Source organism: Misgurnus anguillicaudatus, chromosome 17 (assembly GCF_027580225.2).
Source record: "Misgurnus anguillicaudatus chromosome 17, ASM2758022v2, whole genome shotgun sequence".
Lineage (NCBI taxonomy): Eukaryota > Metazoa > Chordata > Actinopteri > Cypriniformes > Cobitidae > Misgurnus > Misgurnus anguillicaudatus.
In genome coordinates this window covers 15,999,782-16,022,351 of record NC_073353.2, presented here as the reverse complement: position 1 = coordinate 16,022,351, position 22,570 = coordinate 15,999,782, and the positions used below count along the sequence as shown (strand labels likewise).

Below are 22,570 nucleotides of genomic sequence, written 5' to 3'. Positions count from 1 at the left end.
TACAGTACAGTACAGTACAGTACAGTACAGTACAGTACAGTACAGTACAGTACAGTACAGTACAGTAAATAAAGTTTTTTTATAAAAGCTATTTTTTCAGTCATCCTAAAATTATAGTCTATATAGCTGCCTTCATGTGCAGAGTAACAATATCCAAATACAGGATATAATGATATTTCAACAGAAAAAATATGAGTTATCTGTGCAAGTAAATTCAGGAAAGCTCTGTAGATTATATTCCCACCTATAATGTGTTGAACACATCTCAATGTGATTATTTTAATGCTTTCAGGAGGTCAGTGTTTGAAAGTTGCAATGTAAGTAGCAGGATTTATCCTTTAGCTGTATTCAAGCTATATTAATAACAATGTGTGTTAAAGTGTCACCATCGTATGATAATCAGATTTGATTTCTCTCCAATTCCCATAACATTTAAATATACAATCTTTTTTGAGTGTTCAGTTGTTTTACAGTTTATATTCTATTGTTAATAACATTATGAATGCTTGTGTTACTCTTGTAGTTTTTTAGCACCAGAATTGTCCTGTGTACAGTCCATATGTGCAGATCAAGTGCCACTAGATGGTCCTTAATTTAAGGACTTTAGATAGAGCAGCTCTGGCACTTGAGAAAATGAGGTAGGAGCCGTCAGTCGTGTTAAAAAATTCCCAATCTCTGCAGCCGTTGGTGTTCAGTCTGTGTACCGGGACAAAGCCCTCATAGCCCTGCCACCTGCAGAAGAATCACAGACACGCTTTAATTTAATTTAAGAACTGAAATTATAGTCATGGATCCGCTTATAAAGTTTACGAGAGCATCAGAGTTACATCATTAATGCACCAGGGTGTAATTTGTTTCCAACTATAGTGGCAACAAATACACCTGCAATCTGTTTGTTGGTTTTCCTGCAGTTCAACTGGTGGAGCATTGTGTTAGTGGCACAAAGGTCACGGCTTTGATAGCAGAAAACACACACCGATATAATGTATACCTTGTAACTCACTGTAAGCCAATGCATGCATTATTATGAAATTGTGTTTCGTATTTTGTGTTGTGTTAAACAGGGTTTGTTTCAAATTGTGATCCTGTCTGTGAAATCAAGGCTAAAGTTTTATTATGAGATGCAAAGTGGAGCATCAAAGTTTAATTTCAAGCATTGATTTTACTTTAATTTCAATCTTTGAATTGACCTTACTCAGTCAATATTAAAGACATTAAGGTTATATTTTCACAGAATGTTCTTTACATTATGTAGAGAGTCAGTGACAAAAACGGTTTGGCAAGATGAGAAATTCAAAAATCATTTTTGTGTTAAGTTTATAAATAATGACATTTGCACCATTTTTTTTTTTTTTGAAAGTTAAGACTGAATGGACCTGAAAATGTCAAATGGTGTAACCGCCAATTGTGCCAAAGAATGAGAAATTTTAAATATTTTATCCACCTTGATGGCATGTAAGTGTAATCATAAAAAATCATATTAAAATATAATTGTATTAGTTATTTCTAAATTAAATTTTTAATGCATTTTTGTAATATTTGTCCTGACATATGCTGAAAACAGCTCTGTTTTCTAAATAATATTTGACAAATGATGTAAAAATGTATGTAATGAAAATCATATTACAGTAAACTAGATCATTCAAATTCAAATTTTTTAAATGAATATATTTATATTTGCATTAAAAAAATACTAGTTACACCAAATGACACAGACCGGTTACACCACATTTTTGCAATTATCCCCCAAATTTTCTTTCAAAATGAAATAAAACCCAAAGTTTTAGCCTGGTCCTCAAAAAAGAGAAAGAATGCAAGTAATCTGCAAATTTATTTTGAAATTATACCCTTTTACATTTAATTAAACCCTACGGACACAAAATAATTAACGTCACTTCATTGACCCTAGAATGATTTTATGTCTTCACACTCTTAGAAAGGATTTACACATTTTTTGTGTTATGCTTGTAACACATTATGTGTCATTTTAACACATTATGTGTTGGTTTTGTGTTAAAATAAAACACAAGTTGTGTTAAAAGTAACACAAAATGTGTTATTCCAATAATAACACAGACATGTGTGTATTCTGGGACAACGCATTTAGTGTGTTGTCCCTAAACTAACACTGATTGTGTTGTTTTTAACACATTCGTTCTAAGATTGTGTAGTTGGGTCTTTATAAAGTGGGTCACATTTGTCATTTATTTGTGACCAAACACGAGCCTTACCTGTAAATAACACTATTAAGTGAGTAAGAGGTTCCATCATATGAATTGGCGACTACTAAGAATTTGTCATCTCCAACAGTAAAATACTCCCAGTCTAAAGCGCTGAAAAATTCAACAAAACAACAAAGTGGTCCTAAATGAACAGTTCAAAAATAAAAAACTGAAAATCTTGCAGTAAAATGTAATTAAGCTTCAAGTGAGGACCAGCAAATCTCACCTGTTAGTTCCAATATCCTGAAACTTTATGAATGTCTGTGATGTTATGCTGAGCTCATAGATGGTGGAGTTGATGGAGTACAGAATCGTTCCCTCTTCTGTAAGCATCTGGCTGTTCGCCACAGCCAAAAAGATCCTGTTTTCGATCTGAAACATTTCCCAATCAATCGCCCCAAAAGTCTGAAAGGTCAAAGAGAGACTTCAGAAATACTGGGATACTATGATATTTTGTGTAGTCATACAAGAGAACAACCACACATACAGCCATCCTTTTCTTTATATTATATACATCTGTAAATGATGTTTGAACTCACTGTAATTGACTGATAAGGTTGAAACATCCCACCCAGCCAGATATAGATGGTAGAACCAATAACTGTTGACTTCCCATTGAATGTGTTTGCGACCACAAGAAAGTGATATGGGCCAATAGTAAAAAACTCCCAATCGTAAGCACCCGACGTTGGGATTGTCTGATTGACTTCAAAAAACTGAGTCACTGGGTTCCACTTGTAGATTACGCTGTCAATGTTATGATTTCTCTCCCCTGTAAGAGAAAATACATCGATGTACATTAAATATGCACGTATTTGTACATAAATAAATTCCCTGTGATACTTCAATTTTTTAAGTTGAATTTATTTAAAACAACAATTCATTTAAACTTTCTTGATTAGTGAGGAGTTGCTATAAATGATTAAAAAAAAGTAGAAATAACTTCAAGGAAAACACCAGTTTTTTCAACATTCTACTATGTTCCTACCTCAACCTAAACAAACTAATACATACTTATTTTTTTTTCAATGCGTGCACTTTTAATCTTTGTACAGCGCGTCATGAATGTGTTTAGTCTAGCCCCATTCATTCCTATGGCTCCAAACATGGATGAATTTAGAAGCCCCCAAACACCTCCATATTTAAAGACTGTTACATGAGTAGTTACACGAGTAAGTATGGTGGCACAAAATAAAACATTAGTTTGGAGCCATAGGAATGAATGGGGCTAGGCTAAATGCTAACACATTCAAGAAGCGGTGTACAAAGATTAAAAGTGCACGCATTGAAAAAAGATGGATATGTATTAATTTATCTAAGTTGAGGTAAGAACATAGTAAAATATTGAAAAACGGTGGTGTTTTCCTTTAAGCAAATTTAGCTTTATTTTTTAAGTTACAGCAATAAAAAACAAATTTAGTTGAAATGACTTGTAAATTTAAGTTGACTAAACTTACAAATTGAAGTGCAACATAGAATTTGTTAACAGTGTATGAGGAGCTCGGATGCAAAAGCTGTTAAACACCACCTCCATCAAAAATTATATAATCACATTAAAGGTACAATTTGTAAGATATTTGCAGTAAAATATCCAAAAACCACTATGCCAGTGTTATATATTTTGTCCAGCTGATGACTAACAATATCTCTAATGTTTTTAACTACTTGTAAATTATGAGAAAATTGCCATTGTAAACAGTGACACGGGGCAGTGCAGTCGCCTGTCAATGACGTTAATATCCACATTACCCTTTGTTACCGCCTTTACTGATGTAGAAACCACATGACAACAGTGTCGTGGACAAATGCGGAAGTTAGCTTATAGCGTCTGCCGGGCTACTCGCTTGTTTATTGTACACACTTAATTCTGTGCTGTGTTAACAAACCATCGAACTGGACTAATGCTGTAACATCCATGGCTAACAATTTCGTAATATGAAATAAATAGATGTTATCAAACTCAACATTTATAAAACTTGATTGCTTTACCTCATCTGTTAACATGATTTCTCGTTCCCATCTGATTGATGGCCATCAGCCGTTGAGTTAAAGACAACAAATCCCATCATTCCCTGCTTCTTCAGAGCATCATTAATCTGTGTCATTGTTATTGTTTTGATCATGCGCCCTCTAGAGGCGGAATCTACAAATTGTATCTTTAACCGAATGCTCTCAGTGTAATATGTTCATCAAATATTTTTGCTTCAAAACCACTTAATCCAGCCTCGGGCCATTCAAAAATACTGTTTTGTTGACAGAATCTGTTAAACGACCCGCAAAATTTTCTGCAAAGTCCTCTAAGTGCATGAGAGATGAAGTGGATGATTGGCCGTTAATCACATTCAAACTTGTAAGTTCTTGGACCTGAATTCAACCCGAATGAGGCAGTGACATGGATCACAGCGCCCCCTAATTTGTGGTTCCGTTTCTTTATTTTTACATTACCATACTTTCCGGAGTATAAGCCGCATCATTCTAAAATGCGTCATTAAGATGAAATAACATATATAAGTCACAGTGGACTATACGTGGCGTTTATTTAGAAAAATATTTCACAAAATCCAAGCTGAAGAACAGAAATTTAATCTGGAAAGGCAAGTTATTCAACTAAACAATAGCAGACAAAACAGCAGGCTGAATAGATGTCTGTACGTTAAAGTAATATTATCAGTTATTTAAACGATAAACTATAGCATACAGAACTTACCTGGAAGGTTGAATAGGCTAAATTAACCGAACAAGCCAACTAGCGTGAAGTTCGCATACTCGTCATTCCACATTACTGAATCCATTGAATTACATAAATACAGAAGCAGCATATGGTGGACTCTCGCGGCTGTAGACGGTAATGTTGTCTCTTGCCTCATAAATGTCAAAATTAATTCATACTGACTTACAAGGCGCACCTGACTATAAGACGCAGCACCAGCCAAGATATGAAAAAAATTTGGCTTATAGACCGAAAAATACGGTATGACTTTCATTAGTTGCAATGTGTGCTTGCATGCATTTTTGCAATGTAAAGACGGTCAAATTTGTTAAATTACAATGAAATGACTAAAGTGTAATTTGTGTAAAAAGGCTTTTTATTTGCCAGAGGGTTTTGCATCTGTTGCTATTACTATACTAAGTTTATAGTAATACTAAGTGTATTACTATAAACAGACATTAACACAAGATATAATGATGTAAAAGTAGGCCTATTGTTTATTGTTAGTTCATGTTAGCTTTTCCTATATAGCAGCGATCTTTACTCAGATATCTGTATGGACAGACCTGGCTCAGTTTGGATAAGTTCCAGCATGTGCAGGTGGATAGATAGGGCATGCATGGTTATGAAGTCCTATGAAAAGTTGCCTTTTATGCTCGTGTTTCCACTTTGATCAACACCAGAGAAGTTCTTAAGAGCTTCATACAAAATGAGGGGCACTGTGTGCTCTTGTAATACACAAAAAGCCATAAAGTCCAGAATCAAAGTGAACCACAATACTAAGAAGACCTTTTCAGCCTTAAAAAGATCTCCTTGATAGCGTTTTTGTTCGGATCGTGTGCCTCAAAGCACTGAGATTTGTATGAAATTCATGTTTAATCTTCTTTTAGAAATCACTTCCTTCCTTTAATTGTTAAACTTCTAGTGTTACACAATGTGTAGAGAACAACAAAAGCATGAGATGATTGACATAAGATCGAGCTCAGAGCCGTCCTGATAAATGTTACCTTGCCTGTGATTGGCCACAGCGAGGAAAGCTTCATCCTGAATTTGAAATGCCTCCCAGTCACGAGCGCTGTATGTATTCAGCGTCTGATAATGAATAAACTTCAGCTTCTTCGAACTCCATTTATATATTACAGACAGTTCTGGATCCCCGGCATTCATACCTCTGCAGTTAGCAACAACCAGGAATTTCTGTTACAGGAAAATGGTTTCAGCAGCTGGTAAGAATTAATGTCAGTAACTTCAGTGAATTAAAGAGATGAAAAAACGGAATTAAATTGTAATGAGTTGTGCACTTCATAATTTTAGGTACTTTCTGCATCCTCGCAGGTCTTTAATTACGACCGGTTTTAAAGTTGAAGCACAAGAAGTGTACTGATGGGCAACATTTAATAGACTTTTAGTTTACCTTAGAACTTATTGCATTGATTTATCTTATAATATATGGGCACTGACACAATTACTAAGGTTTCCCCCTCTATTTTACTTTAAATTGAACATGAATCATAACTTTATGTTAGACTTTCAAAAAGAAAAACATATGGATAATTGCACTACAGGTATTAACAGATCCCCATACAGCTTTCCAACTCTTCTGGACTATAATTATGCACCGAGTTACAGTGCAGTAAAGGGAAACGGGAGGTGTCAGCTGTAAGTTTTGGATGCAGCATCAGACAAAATTAATTTCTGTTATTATGAACATGTGATTTATGATATTAAAAGTTGAGAGCCAGGTCTCCACCCTCTCATCCACTGGATAACCACATCAAAAATCTTTCTAATGTATAAAGAACAGATGGGGATGAGACCCTTAAAGCAAACAGACGTCCTGTGCTCTGCAGCATCTTCTGCTTCACACTACTTCTTTCTGTCAGTCACATTAATGTTTTACTTTTATGCATTTGATAGATGCCAGTTAAATAAGTACAAAATGTACAAAGGATTTAAAAAAAGATGTAGTCACTCACCTTTTTGCCCACTGTGAAGTATTGAAATGCCTGTGCATCATAGGTGCTAATATTTTGATATCGTTCAAACTTCCCATCGGTCCATTTGTAAATTCCCGATCCGAGGTTGGAATCACGATTGGCGGTCGCTATAAAAAGCCCCACTGAAGGGATCTGGAAAACTTCAATGTCGAAAGTCTCAGAGATGGTAAATAGATCCTGGTGATGCTCCACGTAGTCCAGCCTTTCTTTCACTGTAATGATACAATGGTGACAGTCAGATACTACATACCAGAGATAGCAGATTTATGCTTTCACTGTCAGATGAATCATTTTTTGCAGTTCGCATCACTCAGCACCTTGCAACATGGTGAGCCACATCATGCCATCGCAGAGAAAGAGCCCTCTGTGCAACGTGTTAAACCAGAGCTGCCCGTCTTCAGAACGTCCACATGGGGGGCTCACACCTGCAGTCACCCGGACCTCTGCCTCTGTATAAAATAAAAATATAAGTTTGTATATCTTTAACAAAACACATGTAGGTAGGTAGGTAGGTAGGTGAATGGATGGATGAATGGATGAATAGACAGACAGATAGGCAGGCAGGTAGATGAATAGATGGACAGATATATACAGTAGATAGACAGACAGACAGAAAGGTAGGTAGCTAGGTGAATAGATAGACAGACAGATAGATAGATAGATAGATAGATAGATAGATAGATAGATAGATAGATAGATAGATAGATAGATAGATAGATAGATAGATAGATAGATAGATAGATAGATAGATAGATAGATAGGGTCCAATCAATGTGATGAGATTGGATGTATTGATTAAAGCTGCCCTGTCCAATAAAAAACACACACCAGTTTTGAGTTTGCTGTTCTGAAGAAGCATTGTCTGATGTGAACCATGCCTCGCACAAAAGAGCTCTCAGAAGACCTACGATCAAGAATTGTTGACTTACATAAAGCTGGAAAGGGCTACAAAAGTATATCTAAAACCCTTGATGTCCATGTGTCCACGGTAAGACAGGTTGTCTACAAATGTAGCCCAAGACAGCTTGCCCACTGAAGCTAAGCAGGGCTGAGCCTGGTCAGTACTTGGATGGGAGACCACCTGGGAAAACCAGGATGCTGCTGGTAGTGGTGTTGGTGAGACCAACAGGGGGTGCTCACCCTGTGGTCTGTGTGGGTCCTAACACCCCAGTATAGTGATGGTGACACTATACTGTCAAAAAGCACCGTCCTTCGGATGAGACGTTAAACCGAGGTCCTGACTCTCTGCGGTCATTAAAAATCCCAGAATGTCCTTCGAAAAGAAGTAGGGGTGTGCCCCGGCATCCTGGCCAAACTTGCCCATTGGCCTACTAATCATCCCTCATACTAATTGGCTATATTACTCTATCTCCTCTCCACTAATAAGCTGGTGTGTGGTGGGCGTTATGGTGCAATATGGCTGCCGTCGCATCATCCAGGTGAATGCTGCACATTGGTGGTGGTTGAGGACATTCCCCCATTCATATGTAAAGCGCTTTGAGTACTGAGAAAAGCGCTATATAAATGTAAGGAATTATTATTATTATAAAAAAACTGTTGCTACACTCCCTAGGCGTGGTCGTCCTGTAAAGATGACTGCAAGTGCACAGCGCAGAATGCTCAATGAGGTGAAGAAGAATCCTAGAGTGTCAGCTAAAGACTTACAGAAATCTCTGGCACATGCTAACATTTTTGTTGACAAATCTACAATAAGGAAAACATTAAACAAGAATGGACTTCATGGAAGGACACCACGGAGGAAGCCACTGCTGTCCAAAAAAAAACATTGCAGCACGTTTGAATTTTGCAAAAGAGCACCTGGATGTTCCACGGCACTACTGGCAAAAAAATCTGTGGACAGATGAAACCAAAATTGAGTTGTTTGGAAAGAACACACAACACTATGTGTGGAGAACAAAAGGCACAGCACACCAACATCAAAACCTCATCCCAACTGTGAAAAATGGTGGAGGGGGCATCATGGTTTGGGGCTGCTTTGCTGCCTCAGGCCCTGGACGGATTACTGTCATCGATGTAAAAATGAATTCCAAAGTTTATCAAGACATTTTGCAGGAAAACTTAAAAGCATCTGTCCGCCAACTGAAGCTTAACAGATGATGGATGATGCAACAGGACACCGACCCAAAGCATAGAAGTAAATCAACAACAGAATGGCTTCAACAGAAGAAAATACGCCTTGTGGAGTGGCCCAGTCAGAGTCCTGACCTCAACCCGATTGAGATGCTGTGGCATGACCTCAAGAGAGCGATTCACACCAGACATCCCAAGAATATTGCTGAATTGAAACACTTTTGTATAGAGGAATGTCGAAAATTTCTCCTGACCGTTGTGCAGGTCTGTTCTGCAACTATAGAAAACGTTTGGTTGAGGTTATTGCTGCCAAAGGAGGGTCAACCAGTTATTAAACCCAAAGGTTCACATACTTTTTTCACCCTGCACCACAAATGTTCACATGTTGTGTTCAACAAAAACATGAAAACGCACAATGTCTGTGCGGCACCAGTCCAAGCAGACTGTGTCTCTCCACTGCTGCGACCCAGATGAAGATCAGAACACATTTTATGACCAATTTATGAAGAAATCCAAGTAAGCCCAAAGGGTTCACATACTTTTTCTTTCAACTGTAGATAGATAGATAGATAAATAGACAGATAGACAGGCGTATGGATGGACAGACAGACAGATAGATAGATAGACAGGTGGATGGATGGACAGACAGATAGATAGATTGATGGACGGATGGACGGGCGGACGGACGGATACAGATAGATAGATAGATAGATAGATAGATAGATAGATAGATAGATAGATAGATAGATAGATAGATAGATAGATAGATAGATAGATAGATAGATAGATAGATAGATAGATAGATAGATAGATAGATAGATAGATAGATAGACAGGTGGGTGGATGGATGGATGGACGGACGGACGGACAGACTGATAGATAGATAGATAGATAGATAGATAGATAGATAGATAGATAGATAGATAGATAGATAGATAGATAGATAGATAGATAGAGTAGGTAGGTGGATGAATGGATGGATGTATAGACAGGCAGGCAGGTAGATGAATAGATAGACAGATAGATACAGTAGATAGACAGACAGACATACATACATATATACAGACAGACAGGTAGGTAGCTAGGTGAATAGATGGATGGATGGATGGATGGATGGATGGATGGATGGATGGATGGATGGATGGATGGACGGACGGATAGATAGACAGGTAGGTACATAGGTAGGTAGGTGAATAGATGGAAGGATAGATAGATACACAGAAAGACAGACAGGCAGGTACATAGATAGATAGATAGATAGATAGATAGATAGATAGATAGATAGATAGATAGATAGATAGATAGATAGATAGATAGATAGATAGATAGATAGATAGATAGATAGATAGATAGATAGACAACACAGGTAGGTAAGTAGGTAGGTGGATGAATGGATGGATGTATAGACAGGCAGGCAGGTATGAATAGGTAGACAGATAGATACAGTAGATAGACAGACAGACAGACATACATATATACAGACAGACAGGTAGGTAGCTAGGTGAATAGATGGATGGATGGATGGATGGATGGATGGATGGATGGATGGATGGATGGACGGATAGATAGACAGGTAGGTAGGTAGGAAGGTGAATAGATGGAAGGATATACAGACAGACAGACAGACAGGTATAGGTAGGTAGATAGGTAGGTGAATAGATGGAAGGATAGATAGATAGACAAAAAGACAGACAGGCAGGTACATAAATAGATGGACAGTTGGACAGATTTGGAAAAAAGGCAAGCATGTCCCCTGATTGCCCTGTGCATGTCTCTCACCAGGCACACAGTTTTCAAAATAACAGCGATTCCTCCGAGCAAGAGAGAAACTCAAAACACAAGGCTGTCAGTCAATGTCAGCGGATCAGCAACAGAGCCGTAATATAGAGTTACTCACATCCCCATACAATCACAGACCTGTGTTTACAACTAAAACACACAACATTCCTATTCGATGCCCCATAAGTACTACAGTCTAGTACAGTGGTCTCAAACTCCCGGCCCGCGGGCCATTTGCGGCCCGCTCTCCCACTCTCTGCGGCCCGCGGAACCTTTCAACAATATAACATAATCTGGCCCGCAGAAAGATTTTTATTCACTTTTAATTTAAATGTTTAAGAGTTAATTCACATGTCGCGTCTAACAGCGCCTGTTAAAACGAGTCAAGGCGTTTCTTACTTTCTAAAGTGCTCAGAAGCGGAAGTTTCGCTCCGTGGCGTGGCGTCACCTGTTGCTATACGCAGCCATGAGTCGCCCGCTACGAGATTGCGAGGATAACGGAATGCGTGATCGGATTTTAATTCCTCATCCGAAACCTCGCGTCAATCATAGATTCATTGTCACCATCCGATCAGTTAATCTGTTCGGGACTTTTTTTTTTTTTTTTTTCTTTTTTTTTTTTATTGAGTAACAAAACATACAACAACCAAATACAAAATAATAACAACACAACAATAATACAAATAATGAAAACTATTTACACAGGGTATTGCGATAAAAAAAACAAAACAAAAAAAAAACGTTTCAAAATTTACAAAACAGATACAAAGGTCCTTAAAAAGGATAACATTTCAAGGCTTTACAACAGTCTATAGTCTTTTTTGCCTTGGAGTTCCTAACACCCTCCAATGATTTGAGATAATGACAAAGTTCAAATTTAAATTGTACAAAACTAGGTGTATTTTTTGCCCAACGACATTTATGGATGTGATATTTCCCCAAAATAATAAACAAATTAAGAACAAAACTAATTTTCTTTTCTAAAGGCTTGTCATAGAAAAATATAATATTCTTATCCTCCAGAGTAATGTCAATCCCAGAAACCTCCTTAAAAAAAAACTTAAAGTCACTCCAAAAAATTCTAGTACAAATACAATCCAAAAAAAGATGACAAATAGTCTCCTCACTCAAATTACAAAAAAGACAATTCAAATCAATATCTTTCTTAAATTTTTTTATGACCTGATTTACTGGGTAAATACAGTGAATAATTTTAAATGAAACCTCACGAATCTTATTAATGACACAGTATCTTCTGGAAACCATAAAAGCCTCTTCCCAATTAATGTCCTGGAAACGTGAATTCCAAAAACTTTTAGCTAGGGGTATTTTCAATGAACGACAAATTTGTCTAAGAAAACTATTGTTGCATTTTTTATCAACAATACTTATACCCTCTAACCTCAAATTAAAGTCAAAGGTTATATTTAAATCAACAGCATTAGCTGCACGCAACAACTGAAGAAGACCAGAAGGTATTGCATCAAAAACAACTGCATAATCCTTTGCAGATATTGGAAGTTTGAATCTATCCAGAAATTCTCCATATGAAAGTAAATGACCATCATGGCGAAACAACTGTGTCACCAATAAAATATTGTTATTTAACCAATATTCCAGAAAAAGTGTTTTATTCTTATATTTGATATTTTTATTATTCCAAATCAAACATCTATGGGGAGAGAAATTGTGTTTGTATGCCAGCATCCAGGATAATAAAGCTTGCCTATGAAAGTTAGACAGCTTAATGGGGATTTTATTAATATCAAAATTGCAATTGAGGAGAAACTTAATACCACCAATTTTGTTGAAAACTAAATTTGGAATATAATACCACAATTTGTCATTAGATTTGATACAATGATACAATCCATTTAATTTTAAAAACAGTATTAGAAACTTCAAAGTCTATAACATTTAAACCACCTTGCTGAAGTGAATTACCTAATATTCCTCTATTCAAGTAATGTGGTCCATTCTTCCAAATAAAATTGTACACTTTCTTATTAACTAGATTAATAATTGACTTTGGAGCATCTAAAACCATTGCTGTATAAGATAATCTAGACAACCCTTCAGCCTTTGACAGCAATATTCTACCAGTCAAAGATAAATCTCTGATTAGCCAAACATTAAATTTCTTTTGCACTTTATCAATTAATGGAAAATAATTTACATAAATTCTTTCCTTTTGATCTTTACATATTATGATCCCCAAATAAGAAACTTGGTTTTTAACTGGTATTCCATACAATTCCCCTACACCATCAGGTATGTCTTTTAAAGGGAACAATTCACACTTATTAATATTTATAGTTAAGCCAGAGACTGACGAAAACATATCTAAACACTTGAGTGCTGCATCTATTTCTTTGTCATTTCTCAAAAATATGGTTGTATCATCTGCAAGCTGTGAACACTTTATTTCTTTGTTGAATAAACGAATACCTTGAAATGGGTTATTTTTAACATGAAGACACAACACTTGCATAACTAATAAAAATAAGAAAGGAGCTATAGGGTCCCCTTGTTTTACACCTCTAGAAATGTTAAATCTGGGAGTTGTACCAAAAGGCAATTTAATAGAAGCATTGCAGTCGCTATACATTGTACGAATTGCTCTAATAAAATTATTACCAAAGCCAAAAAAATCAAGAGTATCCATCAAAAAAGCATGGTCTACAGAGTCAAAGGCTTTATAATAATCAATGAATAATATATAACTTTCATCTTGAATTAAGAAATTATAATCAATTAGGTCCAAAACTAAACGAATATTATTTCCAATATATCTGCCACGCATAAATCCAGATTGGCAGTCATCAATTATTTTATCCAGACAAAGTTTTAGCCTCTCTGCAAATATAGTTGACAATAATTTAGCATCATTATTAATTAATGAAATGGGCCTCCAATTGTCAATACTAAGTGGGTTCTTTCCTGACTTTGGAATAAGGGTTATTAAACTCTGATTCATTGTAGGCAGCATTTTCTCATTTTCCAATATTTCCTGAAAAACATGTAAAAGGAACACAGAGAGATCTTCCTGAAAAGTTCTATAAAATTCGGCCGTTAAACCATCATTACCTGGTGATTTATTATTCTTCAATTTGGCAATATTTTTATGAATTTCCTCCAATGATATTTCCTTATCACAAAAATGTTTTGACTCTTCATCTATCACCCTAGAATTACTTTTAATATTTTCCAAAAAAGTCTTTGCATCACTAATACCTTCATCTTTTGTGTATAATTTTTTATAAAAATTGGTTACAAACAGAGAGATCTCATTTAAGTCCGTTGAAATTTTGGAATCAATCGTAAGTCTTTTTAAAGAGGACAATTCAGTATTTCTTCTTTCAAGATTAAAAAAATATTTTGAATTCTTTTCTCCTTCTTCCAACCATTTGCGCCTTGTCCTCACAAATGCTCCTTTTGCTTTATTCTCAAATATTTGATCCAATTCTAATTGTAAGTTAGCTAACATGTCTTTGTCTATCTGAGATAAACTATGTTTTTCATATATAAGAGTAATATGTTTAATAATGGAATCCTCCTTAACCCTTCTAGCTTTGGCCAATTCTTTTCCAAAACTGATAGCAAACTTTCTTATTGAATACTTCATAAATTCCCAATGTTTCCCATACATTTTAGAAGCATTTGCTTTACTATAAGAATCCTTTATAATATCTTTAACAACTTCCTGAAACTTTTCATTTCCAAGGAGAGAGTTATTTAGCTTCCAGTAATTAAACCCAGATCTTTTTTCAGCCAAACTATCAAACTCAAACATGACATGGATCATTTTATGGTCAGCAAGAATAGAAGGTAGTATATCAATTTCCTTAACTTTTTGTGCCATTTCTTTAGACAGTAGCCAAAAGTCAATTCTAGATTGTCTGGAGCCATCCTTATTACTCCATGTAAATTCAACTTTACCAGGATTCCTAACTCTCCATTCATCAAGACAATTAAGATGCAAACATAAATCATTAATATAAGAAAAGGAATATGGTCTAATCTGTCGTGAAGGCAGACAGTCCAATAAGGGATCACTGATGGTGTTCCAGTCTCCACCCAAAACCAAATTAGCGTTAGAAAATGTCAACAATATTCCTGAAATCTCCTCTTCAAAACTGTGTAACAAAGTCTGATTCTCAGCTTTGTTATTATAACCATAAATGTTTCCCAAAACAATAATATTATCATCATATATCTCGACAATCAGAATTATCCATCTTCCAGATGAGTGTACATTACTCCTCAGTATTTTTCCTTTAAAATTTCCTCTTAAAATCGCAACACCTGCAGAATTATTGCTTCCATAGGACAACCAAAGGTCATCACCCCATTGATTCCTCCAAAATTTGTAGTCAGCTGCTAAAGCGTGAGTCTCTTGCAAAAAGTAAAAATCGGCCTTGAATCTTTTAAGATATAAAAAAATAGCTTTTCTTTTTAACATATCACGAATACCCCTCACATTAAACGAATAAAAACATAGTGACATTGCACAAAAAACAGGCAATGAGAAAAACAAACGCCGTAGAACAACGTAACTAAAAAATTATAAATAAAAGTCAATCATTAGTCCCGTGTGCATTAAAGAAATCTATCCAAAAAAAATATGAGACATAAGGGTCATTTACCTCAAACGTCCAACGCTCTCATAAAAAAAGAGCATAAATCTGAATATCTCAAACAGATATGGTGATTAACAATCACGTACATCATAGTAAGCAGCTAGTGTTCACTACACTCGAACTTCTTTTCCATCGATTATTGCTTTAGCTCCCACATAAAAAGCTCTTTTCCCTTCTTTGCGCGCTGCATCTATTTGGGGCCACAATTTATTCCGAGCCTCCTTATCTTTCATCGTCAAGTCTTCCCCAAACCGCAATTTCTTTGATTTCAAAAATTCCGACCCTCTTGCGCTCTTCCAGAGAAGATCTCTTGTTGACCTGGCTACGAACCTGATGATAACTGGTCGAATCCTCTCCGCACTTTTTCTGCCAACCCTGTGGCTGACGTCAATATGCTGTTGAAAAGTCACCTCATTTTCTGGCATGACAGAACGGCATATTTCAACCACTCGGCCTTTAACATCTTCACCTTCCTGTTCACCTAGTCCATACAGCCTCAGGTTCCACCTTCTTTGGTACCTCTCGGTCTCGTTGAGCTTGTCTTCCAGTTCCATTATCCGTTTCTGATGATCCTCACCCATCGTTTTCATATTAGAGATGTCTGCCTTTACATCCTTTAATTCTTGAAAAAGAAATTCCGTAGACTCCTTCAAAGAATTAACACACTCTCGGTTTTGCTTTATTTCTTGATCGAGAACAGCCGTATTCTGACTCATCTTCTCCACTAATATCTTAACAATATTATCTTGTACCTCTCCGAGTGTGGGTTCAGGCCGACTTCTCTTAGAATCTGGAGTACTAGGCTCAGATTCGGGCAGGGGTATGAGACAATCACCTTTCCGTGCATATGAGTGCATGGTCATTTGATCAGGAAAATCCTTTGCACGCCCAGACGTCGATTTATCTTTGCTCTTTGCAGGTCTCTTCTCCGCCATTGCGTGGACGAACGTATCAAATACAAGAGAAGTTGAGGAAAAACTTGAAATGTAAGACTGATTCCTGGCCGCGTCTCACCAATCAAAACTGCACACCATTAAATTATTAAAGTTATCGTTGTTCATATGGCGTTAAAAGCAAGTTACATTTTAAGCACAGAAAACACGTGTGTCTCGTTCGCCATCTTGGCCACGCCCCCCTGTTCGGGACTTTGTAGTGTTTGTCCAGAGAAGATTTGTTACTTCCGGGTGAATATCAGCTGTTACTCAGAGAAGAGCTGCGGTGGGGCTCACATCAAGAAGCCACAGCTTCAAATGGAGACACCGCATAATATGAGGCAGAGCCGTAGATGAAATGCAACACATAAACTACAGATAAGAAAAATTGCCATCAAAGTGCCCAGATTAAAAGAGGAAAGATGAGGAGAAACATACAGAGGATAAAAGTGTGTATACTGCTATATATAATGAAGTATACAATATTATTATGTAGCTTGCTATGCAATTACACCTAGCAGTATTATATATTTTATTCTGTTTAACTAGCTTAACATTGACTACCCATTCAGAAGTTTTAGGATCACTTTCACTTATTCATATTTTTCCACATATAATAGCAAATTCATTAAAACTGTGGAATAACAAAGATGGAACATAATAAAGTCAATACTATGACTGTAAACAATCCACAAACACTTACTGATGGTAATTTTTTATAAAGAGAAGGTTAAGAAATTATTTACTTACATAAAATAATGTATATTAAAAAAAAAACACTGCTTTTATTATACACTCTAAAAACAAACGGTGCTATATAGCACCAAAAGTGGTTCCTTGCTCGCAACCACAGAAGAACCGTCCCCAGCGCCATATAGCACCGGTGAAGCACCTGTGTAGAACCATATAGTGCTATGTAGAACCAAATGTGGTGCTATAGTGGTGCTATATGGCACCTATATGGTTCTACACAGGTGCTTCACCGGTGCTTCACCGGTGCTATATGGCACTAAAAACGGTTCTTCTATGGTTACGATTCAAATCAATAGTTTTGGTGCTATATAGCACCGTTTGTTTTTTTAGAGTGTACATTAAATAATAGAATTTTATCAGTCAATTTACAGAAATTGTACTTTTTTAACCTTAAAATAGCTCTGCGGCCCTCCGATTAAATGTCAATCTCAGAAATGGCCCCAAGCCAATTTGAGTTTGAGACCCCTGGTCTAGTACTTAGTCTATAATAGCCATACAAAAACCGACTCTTGACACCTGCACTATTTGAAGATTAACCTACCTTTATTTTTTTAACTGGGTGTGTGATTAGGAAACAGCAACAATGCAAAGGAACATCTAAAAACAGCTGAGGTTCAAGTGGGTTATGAATGAGATTTAGTTTCTATTTGTTCTGGGGTGGTTTTATGTGGGTCATTGAGCAACAGACTTTTAATAATGGTTTTTGTGTTAATGTTTTTACCATAAGGATGGCGGAGGAGGTCAGTGGATGATGGTTTGATTGGCAGATGTACAAGAGCCTGAGGAACTGAGAGTGCAGACAGCTGGGGTTTAGATGAAGGACATATCTGTGAGGTAGCATCTGAACCAGGTAACAAAACAAGCTGTCGCATGAGCCCCTGTAAACAACAGAGAAACAGTTTCTAACACATCTTACGTTATAAAAAATGTTATTAAATAATGAATGAATGTCTTAAAATTTGTACAGAGAATAAGCCATTGCGCCTTTTCCCACTAGCAATGAAGAATGTGGAACCGGAAGTATCCAGATCATCAGGAAAGGAACTTTCAAGCACTCTGTATTTGAGACATGGAGAAAAACATATTCATAAGTTTAAACACCATGTACTGTAATTCGTGTTTGGATCAACATACATTCAGAGATACAACCTGACATTTACAGTGTTCCCAAAGAGAGTCTTACAGCTCAAGAGGTATGCCACAGTCAACAGTGAGAATTATGTAGTGTCCGGTCACTGCCAGGACCACAGTGTGCCAGCGGTTATCAGCCAGAGAAACGTCCTTAAAAGTAATGCGTTTCCTGCTGCCCTGGCTCTTCTGCAGGAAATGAAGTTTATTCTGGGACAGGCGCAGTCCTAGCAGCAGATTATCGGAATCTCCCTCCAGCAATGTGAAGATGTATTCACTTGTCTATAGATCAATGAGAAAAGACTGATCTCTGGCAAGGACATTTTGAGGATGTATGGTGTAACTCAACAATATATCTTAATCTTTTTTTCTTCTCATCCATTGTCTCACCTCAGGAGCCATTTCAGGGATTTTCAGCGTGACGACGATGGAGAATTCAGCAGGAAAGAAGTTACAGTTAATAAAGAACCGAGATGCAGGAAAGCTGAAAAGCTGCGGGGAGCCTGAAAACTGGAAACCACGAGCGCCCCTCGACTGGACCATACGTATCCCATTCAGAGCCCCCCCGGCCCCAGGCAGAACTTGGGACAGGAGATCCAATGGTACAAGATCTGTAAAAAATAAGTTACTTTCTTATTTTTAATAACGTACTTTCTTACTATTTACAGTAAGACTATATCAAAACTAAGTACAGACTTGTTTTATAATAAAAACGTTTACAATACAACTTAAAGGCACACCAGGCAAGTCTGAGTATTATTTCTCTACTAGCTCCCCCTAGTGTCTGGGAGTAAATGCTTTCTATATCTGAGACTTTACGAGACTGAAGGACACCGGGTCGGATACAGCGAACTTGCAAGTGGGGTATTCTTCCTACAGACGGTAGGGGCGGGCGAGAGGGTCTTCATTCGTCATGTAATGAGTCATTTAACCATATACCGAATTACGAAGATGATTTATTAACATAAAAATGCTGCCTTGTGTCCCTTTAATGTAGTTAAAATTTGAAAGTGTAGCTTTTTAAAATCTTAGCAGGTTATTCAGCAGCAAACATATTTTTAACATTTTGGTTCATTTACAAGTAATCTGTATAAATTATGTACCCTGGCTGTCACTGGGGCTTTCAAAAAGATCCTAGCATGTACCACAGATATGTATACATTTGGTACCAACATGTACCTTTGAGGTGCTAATATGAACTCTTTAGGTGTAAAGATTTGATATATTTTGACAATTTTTTTCTGACAGCGTACAAAATGGTTTAAGCCAGGAACCCAAGCACTTTTTAAAAAACGAGTAATTGAAGTTCAAAGGGCAAGTGTTCTTGTTTTGTTTTGATTCACTTGGGTGAATCAAAGAGAAAAATGGTTAAAGAACACTTTATGGATCATATTTCAAAGACGTCAGCAAAGCAAAGGGCACGTTTCAAAAAAGCAAAGAGCCTCACGCTCACGTATACAGCTTACAATATTTTCAGTGTGTACATAGGTTAGATGTTTGCATTAGTGAGACCTCTTTATTTCGCAGAACCGCAACGTCACATGAGAAAACATAAAATGCTTTATGGCTCTCATTATTCAGATTTCTATAAAGGAAAATAAAGTTTGTTCACATTTAGAAAGTAAATTTTATCAACATAAATTGGTCTCAGGTTTGAAAGCAATATTTCCTAGTTTATAGGAATTATAATTAAGATTCACATGATCAGAAAAATAAAAAAGATTTACTGATAAAATGCTTAGAAATAAATTAAAGAGTAAAAATAGTTTTGCCTTATAAGTGTGCCAAACGTGGCAGACCAATATTGACACATCTACATTTTCGTATAACGAATTCCTGTTTTCGTGTGATTATCACATATTGGTTACTCAACTGTTTTGTCCTATTTTCTTACCATTGTCGCTTCGGTTTAGGGTTAGATTTACATTAAATGACATCCCTACCCAACTCGACATATACAAAAATAAATCAGAAAAAATAGTATAAACCAATGTATAAAGTGACATACTAAATCAAGCACTAAATCTAATCCTAAACCGAAGCGACAATGGTTTAAAAATAGGAAAAAGCAGTTGAGTAACCAATATGTGATAATCACACGAAAACAGGAATTTGTTATATGATCACGAAAAAACGAGGAAATTCATGATAATATCACGAAAAAAGATAAAAAAAAATATGTGACTATATCACGAAACTTTGTGAGACTGGGTAGGCATGTCAGCCAAAGCATCTTTGTGTTATTACTATAGCATTACAATGCAGAGATTAACTGCATTAAACATTATAAGCCTTTAAATGATATTCAATCTTGGTATAGCTCGTATATGAGACAAATGAGGATGAATCGCAAGAAACTTTTGGTTTGAAGTTATGCGATGACAGGTTAAAAGACAAGAGACCTTGCAGCTGACCAGCAAGTGTGAAAATATATTTAAGCCAAGCTACAATAAAATACAATGTAGCCTAAAAATGGTTCTTTAAATATGAAATGTGAAAGATAAAAGTTTCTTCTGGGTCAGGAGGTGCTAAACAAGACAACACAGGACACAGTCCTACATAAGACAAGACATGCATTTAACTATACATTATCTTAAATATACTGCATCTTAAAATACTTTTAAGTTAAAAAAAAGTTTTATAAGAACTACATGAAACCGATGTGACAAATCTGAAATGTTTTACAAAAGTGTTTAATATCAGAACCTGGCAACCGCATCTAATCTGTATCTTCCTGTACAGTTACACTATGCACTGTAAAAAATATTTAATCATAAATGGTATTATAACATCTTAATTGAAATTGTATGTTTTATTTTTTACAAGGTAGAAAGAAAAAAACTCGAAAGATAAACTAGTGGAGGTTTATGTCTGAAGGAGCAAGTATGTTTCTGCTTCCAGTTTAATTACATAATTCATATAATATTCCTCAATACCATCTGCCAGTTTGTTTAAATGTTTTCCTGAAGTTAAAGATCATCATCCCAGGAAACATCAGACAACATCTGCATTTCAAAGCATGATATATCTCAGATTGTATCTATAACAGCTGATAAGTTGTCAAATCATACGGGACAAGATCAAATACTGTTTCTGGTGAAATGATACCCTTCAATCTGGTTTCCTATATCAACATTCCATAAAAAGCTTATAGATGTCAGTCACTGGCCAGTGCACTTACCTGTGCATGGTCCCCATGGTCCAGACTGGCAGGTGAAGATCCAGGAAAAGAGTGCACAGGTCAGCAGCAGCAGCTCGGACATCAGGTTCTCGGCTCTTTCAGCTCCATTCACACACAGGCAGACTGATACAGACCAGCTTTCAAAGCCCAAAGACCATTTTTACATCCAGCAACTTTAGTAGTGAGAATCCAGAGTGCTCTTTGAGAATATTAAGACGTCCAAGGAGGAGATGACCTGTCACCACACCAATGACTCGTGAAGATGAGGATATCCTCCAAAATCTCCTATTTTAATAAGCATTAAAGTAATACATAATAACTCATTATCAGACAAAATGCCTTATCAAAAGAGTCGAGGATAACTCCATAACAGCTTGTAAGAAAACCAGAGGATATTTCTTCTTGAACAATGTGTTTCCAGAGGTCTATCTACTTTGCTGTACATGTCAGTGTACTGTGAAAGGGGAGTGTAAGCTTCACCTGTGAGTTATGTGTAGGGAGAGGTGCTCTACCCCTGCAGACATTTAAATGAGAATAAGTCAGCTGTACAGAGGAGGGGTTGATGCTAAAGAGACAGCAAGGTGGGGCGAGTGATGCACACACGAGAGAAAAAAGAGGAAAGGCTTTCCCCCCTTGTCTCATGTCATTTCATGTCTTAAAGGTGTAGTGCTGTGAGGAATGCCCCAGTGTTGTGCATTAAGTTGCCCGTGTTGTGAACCGCAATGCTGTTGTCGAGCTGAATGACGGGCACACTACCCTGCGGACTCCTTGTCAAGGAAAACTCCCTACAGTCAAATGTTTCCTCACCATGTCTCAACTCCTCAACAACACCCCATGTGGCTTGAGGGGAGAAACGGATGGAAGTACAAATGTTTACAAGAAAATACCCTTGAAGACCTTATAAAATCATTTTGGTACGTTTTGTTGACTTTAGCCCATGTCTGTACTGTCAGAAAAAAGGTTTAAAACCGTACGTTTCATTTTTGTACCTTTATGGGTATACAACACATTAAAATGTTGTTCCTTTTGGTGTACAATATTATACCGTATACTTTGATTGAGAAATGTGTCATGGGTATACATATTTTTTTGATAAACGCACACCTGACCTGTCAAATGTCTCAAAATAACCCCCAG

At 36.6% G+C, this 22,570-nt stretch overlaps 1 protein-coding gene across 2 annotated transcripts; it reads right to left on the bottom strand.

Annotated features, from left to right (window-relative positions):
* Window positions 1-11: 11 nt before the first annotated feature.
* tspearb (thrombospondin-type laminin G domain and EAR repeats b) lies at window positions 12-21,974 on the bottom strand. Of its 2 annotated transcripts, XM_055216499.2 has the most exons (12): window positions 21,434-21,974; window positions 18,643-18,863; window positions 18,308-18,534; window positions 18,090-18,180; window positions 17,846-18,002; window positions 7,247-7,378; window positions 6,909-7,141; window positions 5,940-6,129; window positions 2,762-2,994; window positions 2,449-2,627; window positions 2,232-2,333; window positions 12-732 (listed from the first exon to the last, which is right to left on the bottom strand). In XM_055216499.2, exons 1-12 carry the CDS (start codon window positions 21,513-21,515, stop codon window positions 579-581), a joined length of 2,001 nt encoding a protein of 666 aa, XP_055072474.2. In that variant the 5' UTR covers window positions 21,516-21,974; the 3' UTR covers window positions 12-578. The 2 variants fall into 2 exon arrangements, with proteins under 2 accessions (XP_055072474.2, XP_073711150.1); XM_073855049.1 differs by lacking the exon at window positions 21,434-21,974 and having other exon boundaries at window positions 18,643-18,845.
* Between the last annotated feature and the right edge of the window lie 596 nt (window positions 21,975-22,570).